The 10,034-nt window shown below is 40.1% G+C and overlaps 1 protein-coding gene across 1 annotated transcript in view; it reads left to right on the top strand.

The window, feature by feature from the left end:
- The first annotated feature begins 527 nt into the window (after positions 1 to 527).
- The window catches only part of LOC126263173 (general transcription factor 3C polypeptide 5), a 118,155-nt gene continuing 108,648 nt past the window's right edge, over positions 528 to 10,034 (top strand). Inside the window, exon 1 of the mRNA XM_049960220.1 lies at positions 528 to 811. Within this exon, the coding sequence (XP_049816177.1) occupies positions 668 to 811 (144 nt within the window). The 5' untranslated portion in view covers positions 528 to 667. The remainder of the gene's footprint in view (positions 812 to 10,034) is intronic.

Genomic DNA, 10,034 nt, shown 5'->3' with positions numbered 1-10,034 from the left:
TATTTCCTCTTGCTCTGCACACGCCATTATTTCCATTCACAAGCAACACGTCCTTCATGTGACGTGCAGTACTTCATAAACTCATTCCGTACTTATTTTGTTTCTAAAGTTGACCTCCATTGCCTATGTTGCAAATTCTCCATCCCAATACCACTTTGTGTTGCGGACCTCCATGATCCACGAATAACATTTCTATTGCTTGTGTCTGCGTCAAATGTTCCTTGAGGCTACTACAGTGGCTCTGAAGTGGAGTTTCCTCTCTCAAGAAGTTTGAAGTTAATGGCCTGTTGTGGTAACAATTTCTGCATTTTCTTAAAAACAGTAGTTTTCTAAATACACGAAATGCTGATGTCAACGATCCAAACGTGATCTCCACTTCTCTGTGTGCGTTTGCGGGTCTGTAGTCTAGTAGTAGCAGTTCGATAGTTCGGCATCAGTGGCCTGGCACGAATTCGGAATTACGTAATCGATTATGTTTCTATGCTTTTTATCTTTGTGATTATTTTATCACAATTGGCATCACTGTGACAACTAGTATCTTTGTGGAATGTGGAGTTAAATGTAAACATGCATAGGGGCGGCATGTTTGTTTCTCTAATGTAGAAGTTCTAATGTAAAAGCTCGTAAGTGTGGTTGCGGTTAGTTCAGATAATTCACGTATGAAATCATGGTTACAGAAAACCGTACAGGAGTTGACGTAGTGAAAGAAGTTAACTTTGAGAAGACGTTTATATCCGTCGAATACCCTGGCGTTGTCCAAAATGTTGATAATATGCTGAAAACTTTGGGCGGAATACAAAATATTTCTAGCGTAAGTGTATCATTTAGACGAAGTTCCTTGTTTGCATTATTCATTCTTTGTTTGAGGAATGCAGTACATTATTTTATCTATTATTTGTATTGGATATATGCATTGGATCTGTAATCTAACGTTGCAGAAAAATGTGAATAGTGGTAATTCAAGATCGTTATCGTCCAAGTGAACTGGTAATGACTACCAGCCAAAGACTTTGCTCCACCGTTAAGTATGTCACAACAGTCAGATTTTTTAATATTAAATATAGCTGGCAAATATTACAATCAGAATGGCGTTATTAGATCTTGCAGACAAATGAATAAAAAAACAGTTAAAATCTGTCATTGGAAGTAAAGAAATGAATTTCTGTCCGACACTGAGAGTTTGGCATCCATTGTATGTTTGATTTTACTCTAGCAATTTGATGTACTAGAATTTTAGAAACATTGTGCAAATTTTATATTCTATATGTAGTTTTGAGCTGGTGCCTTTCAGTAATTATATAAAACATTGCTTCTGTAATGTGATACTCATTTTATTAGTTGAGAAGGTCTTTGGTAGCACTAACTGTGATGGTGTTGTGGTAAGGAATTGAACAGCTCTAAAGGTGCCTTTATAGGTCAACTTGTGGTCAAACCTATTGTAGAATAAGATCCAGCTTAGGAAGTCATTAGCCCAATCAAACAAAGTGACAGTTACAGTTGTAGTTTATTCAGATTTTGTCGGCATTCATTTCAACATCTTTGCTGTTTTCTTCATATGTGTTGGACAGGCTTAATCAGAGAATACCTGGACACTTTTGCAGTTTGATCTATAAATTTGGCACAATCTCATTTTGTCAGCAGTTACAATGTTGTATGGTTACATTTACCTGCAGAATTAATGTATCGAGAATAAGGCATAAAATCCATGTCATCTGTACCGTTTCTAGATGTTGTTTCTACAATTATCAAATCTAGTCCCGTAGAGACTCTTATGTAAAATCCTGGTTTCAGTCTCAAAAGAACAGACACTGTTTTCTTTGACAGCATTTGTTGTTGGACTTTTACCTTCAATAGAAGTTCTTTCCCATCTAAATTACTTCTCCGTTTGTAACAATTAACAAATGGATAATTGAATTTTCACATTGTTGTCATTTTCCTAAATATTCTTCACTTCAAGGACGCTCCAGAACTCTACCGAGGGGGAGAAACTTTGAGAAAGTGCGCAATAAGGCATTGGGTCATCAGTTGCTAAACATGTATGTTAAGGTAACTATTAAAAAGATTGTGTAAAATGTTGGTACACATGTTGAATGGTGACCAGAAACGAACATGAAAACAAATTTCTTAACAATGTTTGAACCATTTTACAAGTAATCCAACTAACTTAAGATACTCATTTGTTATGTGGCTGAAATGAAGCAGTTGTCAAAGTAGTCGGTGCAAGCTGACAGTCTTGCACTGAGGAGTCAAAGTGTATTTCATCACATGGAAGAGTTATGGCCAGTATTTTTAGAATTCCAAAAGGGATTCTTCTGTTAATGTAACTAGGAAGTTGCTGAAGTTCAAATTGCAAGTTCAAGTTGCTGAATCAAATTCACTTTGTAATCATAAAAATTCTTCACATGAAAATAGATCTATTTTTATTTTAACAATGGAAAATCCGGGATGGATTGTTATTTTTATCTTGTTGGTGACTGCCTCTGGGGGCAGGTGATTCATCAGTAGTACATGTTTTTCAGTGCTTAAGTGATCCACTCATCGGGAATATCATTATAAGCAGTATAATGAAATTAGAATGGCCACAAACAAAACTGTGGAAAATGAGAACATTTATCATACATTTTCCATTCAGTCATCATCATCATCATTTAAGACTGATTATGCCTTTCAGTGTTCAGTCTGGAGCATAGCCCCCTTATAAAATTCCTCCATGATCCCCTATTCAGTGCTAACATTGGTGCCTATTCTGATGTTAAACCTATTACTTCAAAATCATTCTTAACCGAATCCAGGTACCTTCTCCTTGGTCTGCCCCGACTCCTCCTACCCTCTACTGCTGAACCCATGAGTCTCTTGGGTAACCTTGCTTCTGCCATGCGTGTAACATGACCCCACCATCTAAGCCTGTTCGCCCTGACTGCTACATCTATGGAGTTCATTCCCAGTTTTTCTTTGATTTCCTCTGTGGACACCCTCCTGCCATTGTTCCCATCTACTACTACCTGCAATCATCCTAGCTACTTTCATATCCGTAACCTCAACCTTGTTGATAAGGTAACCTGAATCCACCCAGCTTTCGTTCCCATACAACAAAATTGGTCGGAAGATTGAACGGTGCACAGGTAACTTAGTCTTGGTACTGACTTCCTTCTTGCAGAAGAGAGTAGATCGTAGCTGAGCGCTCACTGCATTAGCTTTGCTACACCTCGCTTCCAGTTCTTTCACTATGTTGCCATCCTGTGAGGCTATGCATCCTAAGTACTTGAAACCGTCCACCTGTTCTAACTTTGTTCCTCCTATTTGGCACTCAATCCGTTTATATTTCTTTCCCACTGACATTACTTTCGTTTTGGAGATGCTAATCTTCATACCATAGTCCTTACATTTCTGATCTAGCTCTGAAATATTACTTTGTAAACTTTCAATCGAATCTGCCATCACAACTAAGTCATCCGCATATGCAAGACTGCTTATTTTGTGTTCACATATGTTGATCTCACCCAGCCAGTCTATTGTTTTCGACATATGATCCATAAATAATATGAACAACAGTGGAGACAGGTTGCAGCCTTGTCTTACCCCTGAAACTACTCTGAACCATGAACTCAATTTACCGTCAACTCTAACTGCTGCCTGACTATCCATGTAAAGACCTTTAATTGCTTGCAAAAGTTTGCCTCCTATTCCATAATCTCGTAGAACAGACAATAACTTCCTCCTAGGAACCAGGTCATACGCCTTTTCTAGATCTATAGAGCATAGATACAATTCCCTGTTCCACTCATAACACTTCTCCATTATTTGCCGTAAGATAAAGATCTCGTCCTGACAACCTCTAAGAGGCCTAAACCCACACTGATTTTCATCCAATTTGTCCTCAACTAATACTCGCACTTTCCTTTCAACAATACCTGAGAAGATTTTACCCACAATGCTGATTAAAGAGATACCTCTGTAGTTGTTACAATCTTTTGTGTTTCCATGTTTAAAGATAGGTGTGATTACTGCTTTTGTCCAGTCTGATGGAACCTGTCCCGACTCCCAGGCCAATTCAGTTATCCTGTGTATCATTTAAGACCGGACATTCCACTGTATTTGATGAGTTCCAACTTAATTTCATCCACCCCAGCTGCTTTATTGCACTGCAATCTATTAACGATTTTCTCCGCCTCCTCAAATGTGATCCTATTTCCATCATCATTCCTATCCCGTTCTACCTCGAAATCTGAAACATTGCTGATCGTATTTTCACCTACATTGAGCAACTCTTCAAAATAAGAGGGCCGTTCAGAAAGTAACCTCCAGTTGATTTAAAAAAATACACCAAGTTAAATAAAAATATTTTAATATATACATCTTACAACTACATCTTTGCACTATTTTTCTACATAGTCTCCATAGCGATTGAGGCACTTATCGTATCTCTTCACAAGCTTTGAAATTCCTTCTGCATAAAAATCACCCGCTTGTGCCTGGAGCCAGCCTGTGATCGCATCTTTGAGCTCTTCGTCGTCATCAAACAGCTGTGACCTGAGCCATTTCTTCAAATGCGTGAAGAGGTGATAATCACTTGGCGCCAAGTCTGGGCTGTAAGGTGGATGGTTGATAATGTCCCACTTGAAGGACTGAAGAAGGGCCGTTGTTCCGCGAGCAGAGTGAGGACGGGCGTTATCGTGCAAAAAAACGATACCGGAAGTCAGCATACCACGGCGTTTGTTCTGTATAGCCCGTCGTAACTTTTTTATTGTTTCACAGTACACGTCTTGATTAATGGTCGTACCACGTTCCATGAATTCAACCAACAACACCCCTTTGGCATCCCAAAACACCGTTGCCATCAGTTTTCTGGCAGAAAAATCTTGCGAGGCTTTTCTTGGTTTGGTAGGCGAATTTGAATGTGCCCACATCTTTGATTGTTCTTTTGTCTCAGGGTTCACGTACTTAATCCAGGTTTCGTCACTGGTCACGATTCTGTTTAACAATGGTTCTCCTTCGTCCTCATAACGTGACAGAAAGTCTAATGCAGAGGCCATTCTTTGAGTTTTGTGGTGGTCGGTAAGAATTTTGGGCACCCATCGTGCACAGAACTTACGGTAACCCAATCTTGCTGTCACTATCTCGTACAAGAGAGTCGTAGAAATCTGTGGAAAACCAGTAGACAACTCCGACATTGAGAAACGTCGATTTTCACGAACTTTTGCATCAACTGTCTGAACGAGTTCGTCAGTCACCAATGATGGTCTACCACTCCTCTCTTCATCATGAACGTTTTCTCGTCCACTTTTAAATAAACGTACCCATTCACAGACAATTCCTTCACTCATAGCTCTTGGTCCGTACACGGCACAAAGCTCACGATGAATAGCTGCTGCAGAATATCCTTTGGCTGTAAAAAACCTTATGACAGCACGCACTTCACATTTGGCGGGGTTTTCTATTGCAGCACACATTTCAAATTGCCACAAAAACTAAACTAGCGCAGGTACGACGTTCACTCGACCACGGCTTGATGCCGACTGACCCGTTGAGTGCGTGAACGCACAGATGGCGTCGCTACTCCCCCCACAACCCGCACTGTGACCAATCGGAGGTTACTTTCTGAACTGCCCTCGTATTCCCTCCATCTGACCAAGGCATCCACAGGATTCACCAGCAGTTTTCCTGACCTGTCCAAAATACTTGTCATTTCCTTCTTACCTCCCTTTCGAAGACTGCTAATTACACTCCAGAATGGTTTTCCAGCAGCTTGACCCATAGTCTCCAACCTGTTTCCAAAGTCTTCCCAAGATTTCTTCTTGGATGCTGCAATTATCTGTTTGGCTTTGTTTCTTTCTTCAACATAACTTTGTCTACCTGAGTTCTAGTATGTAGCGCTTTTTGATACGCCTTCTTTTTCCTTTTACAGGCTGCCTTGACTGTCATTCCACCAAGCTGTTTTCTTCATCCTACTTTTACACGCTACCGTTCCAAGACATTCTTTAGCTACTTCTAGTACTGTGTCCCTGTACCTTGTCCATTCCTTTTCCAATGACTGCAATCGACTACATTCAACTAACTGGTACCTTTCTGAGATCGCTGTTATGTACTTGTGCCAGATTTCCTTATCCTGAAGTTTCTCCACTCTTATCCTCCTACATATGGACCTGACCTCCTGCACTTTCGGCCTCACAATCCCAATTTTACTGCAGATTAAATAATGATCAGTGTCATCAAAGAATCCCCTGAATACACGTGTATCCCTCACAACCTTTCTGAATTCCTTATCTGTTGTTATATAGTCAATGACAGATCTGGTTCCCCTGCCTTCCCAGGTATACCGGTGAATGTTCTTATGTTTAAAAAAGGAGTTTGTGATTACTAAGCCCATACTGGCACAGAAATCCAAGAGTTGTTTCCCGTTCCTGTTGGCCTCCATATCCTCTCCAAATTTACCCATAAGCTTTTCATGCCCTTCTGTTCGATTTCCCTCCTGGCATTAAAATCACCCATGAGCAGAACACTGTCCTTGTCCTTTACTCTAACAACTACATCACTGAGTGCCTCGTAAAAACTATCCATCTTATCTTGATCTGTCCCTTCACAATGCGAATATACTGACACAATCCTAATTTTCTTGCTAGACACTGTCAAATTTATCCACATCAGTCGTTCGTTTACATACCTTACTGCAACTATGCTGGGTTCCATTTCTTTCCTGATGTAAAGCCCTACACCCCATTGTGCTATTCCTGTTCTGACTCCTGACAGGTGGACCTTGTATTCTCCCACTTCCTCTTCTTTATAACCCTTACCCGAATGTTACTAACAGCTAAAACGTCCAGCCCCATCTTACTTGCAGCCTCTGCCAGCTCTACCTTCTTCCCAGAGTAGCCCCCATTGATATTAATGGCTCCCCATCTCATTACCATTTGTTTGCCAAGTCCTATCTTAGGAGTCCCTGGTTTGTCAGTTAGAGGTGGGACTCCGTCACCTCCATAGGTCCGAGGCATTTTGCTCTCATTGTTGCCAGCATCATATTTAAAGTACCAGGGAAGCAGGTTGCTAGCCTTGCTTGCCCCGAGTCCCATTGAGTTTTACCCCTAACGTTTGAGGGACTAACCGGTGGATTTGGTAGTCTTTGCCGTATGAGCACAAAGGTGACCATGACTCAGAATATGTCCGAGATGCCCAGCCTTATTCCAAAGTAGCTGGTATCCCGACTGTCGGGACCACTTACTTGGCCACTCATATGTTGCCCGTGGTTCATGAACTAGGACATGACTACAGGAACCCACACCAATCAGTTTGGGGAAAAAATATAATTTTACTTTTTCCTGTAAAACAGTAGCTAAATCTGTGTAACAGTAACAAACTTGCAAAAACTGAACAAATTCAAAGGTAAAATAGAAAATCCTAAGAACTTTATTTCTTATGTCAAATTAATAAGTGGATCAGAGTCAGTCGTCAATGCATTGTGACTACTGGTATGATATTGGAAGTTGACAGAGAGAAGGCTGAGATGCTAAAAGCCTTTTTCCAAAACTGTGTCACTGAGGAGGGTTGTTCCGCTGTTATCCCTTTGAATCACTACATAAGCATCAAAATGACAGATATAAAAAAAAGTGACCAAGCGATAGAAAACTATCTGAGATCACTTCACACAGAAAAGTACACTGTACCTGATGGGATACTGATATTATCCTACGTAGAGAATGTGATAGAACTTACTCCTCTTCTAGCAGCAGACTATCACAGGTCGCTGCTGGAACGAAGTGTACCTAGTGACTGGATAAAAGTACAGGTCATTCCCATTTTCAAGAAGGTTTGTTGAACAGATGCACAAAACTGTAAACCTGTATCGCTGATGCCTGTCTGTTGTAGAAATTTGGAACTTGTGTTGTGCTTGAATATTATGACATTACTGGCAACTGAAAATCTCCTCCGTGGAAAACAAAGTTCTGCAAGCAATGATCACATGAAACCCAGTTTGCTTTGTTTGCCCATGAGACCCTTAAAACAGTAGATACTTGCTCCTATGCTGATACAATGTTCCTTGGTTTCCAGGAAGCATTAGATATGGTCCCGCACTACCATCTAATGAAAAAAATACTAGCGTGCTGAATATCAGACCAACTGTGTGACTGGATTGAAGAGTTCTTAGCAAATTGATCTTAGCATTGCATTTTAAATAAAAAGAAATCTTGAGACATAAAATAATATCGGGCTTATACCAAGGTGATGCTATGCATCTATTATTTGTCACATTATACATAAATGACTTAGTGGATAACATTGGAAGCTCCATGAGGATTTTTGTAGGTAAAATAAATAAAATGTTGTGTGACTAGGTACTCTCGCCGGGTAGCCTGTTTGCTGGGTGCGAGTCTTTCAATTTGATGCCACTTCGGCGACTTGCACGCCAATGGGGATGAAATGATGATACAAAAAGTTGCAGTGCTAGAAACTGTAATGAAATGTAGGAAGAACGCAGAAGATCAAAGCCTGGTGCTTGGATTAGCTGCCGACCTTCAATGTCAGCAAATGAAAATAGTGCACACAAACAGGAAGAAAGATCTGTTATTGTATGATTGCAGAAAAATAACTGGAAACAGTCAGAATCATTAAACGTCTATGATTATTCATACAGAATGTTTCAAAGTGGATTGACAATGTTGTTGTTGTGGTCTTCAGTCCTGAGACTGATTTGATGCAGCTCTCCATGCTACTCTATCCTGTGCAAGTTCCTTCATCTCCCAGTACTTACTGCACCCTAAATCCTTCTGAATCTGCTTAGTGTATTCACCTCTTGGTCTCCCTCTACGATTTTTACCCTCCAATGCTAAATTTGTGATCCCTTGATGCCTCAGAACATGTCCTACCAACCGGTCACTTCTTCTAGTCAAGTTGTGCCACAAACTCCTCTTCTCCCCAGTTCTCTTCAATACCTACTCATTAGTTATGTGATCTACCCATCTAATCTTGAGCATTCTTCTGTAGCACCACAATTTGAAAACTTCTATTCTCTTCTTGTCTAAACTATTCATCATCCACATTTCACTTCCATACATGGCTACACTCCATACAAATACTTTCAGAAACGACTTCCTGACACTTAAATTTATACTCGATATCAACAAATTTCTCTTCTTCAGAAACGATTTCCTTGCCATTGCCAGTCTACATTTTATATCCTCTCTACTTCGACCATCATCAGTTATTTTACTCCCTCAATAGCAAAACTCCTTTACTACTTTAAGTGTCTCATTTCCTAATCTAATACCCTCAGCATCACCTGACTTAATTTGACTACGTTCCATTATCCTCGTTTTGCTTTTGTTGATGTTCATCTTGTATCCTCCTTTCAAGACACTGTCCATTCCGTTCAACTGCTCTTCCAAGTCCTTTGCTGTCTCTGACACAATTACAATGTCATTGGCGAACCTCAAAGTTTTTATTTCTTCTCCATGAATTTTGATACCTACTCTAAATTTTTCTTTTGTTTCCTTTACTGCTTGCTCAATATATAGATTGAATGACATTGGGGAGAGGCTACAACCCTGTCTCACTCCCTTCCCAACCACTGCTTCCCTTTCATGCCCTCGACTCTTATAACTGCCATCTGGTTTCTGTACAAGTTGTAAATAGACTTTCACTCCCTGTATTTTACCCCTGCCACCTTCAGAATTTGAAAGAGAGTATTCCAGTTAACATTGTCAAAAGCTTTCTCTAAGTCTACAAATGCTAGAAACATAGGTTTGCCTTTCCTTAATCTATTTTCTAAGATAAGTCGTAGGGTCAGTATTGCCTCACGTGTTCCAACATTTCTACGGAATCCAAACTGATACTCCCCGAGATCGGCTTCTACCAGTTTTTCCATTTGTCTGTGAAGAATTCGTGTTAGTATTTTGCAGCTGTGACTTATTAAACTGATTGTTCGGTAATTTTCACATCTGCTTCCTTTGGGATTGGAATTATTAATTCTTCTTGAAGTCTGAGGTTATTTCACCTGTCTCATACCTCTTGCTCACCATGTGGTAGAGTTTTGTCAGGACTGG

The sequence above is a fragment of the Schistocerca nitens genome, chromosome 6 (assembly GCF_023898315.1).
Source record: "Schistocerca nitens isolate TAMUIC-IGC-003100 chromosome 6, iqSchNite1.1, whole genome shotgun sequence".
NCBI classification, from domain to species: domain Eukaryota; kingdom Metazoa; phylum Arthropoda; class Insecta; order Orthoptera; family Acrididae; genus Schistocerca; species Schistocerca nitens.
The sequence above is the reverse complement of the archived record's forward strand: the minus strand, read 5'-3'. Positions and strand labels throughout refer to the sequence as shown.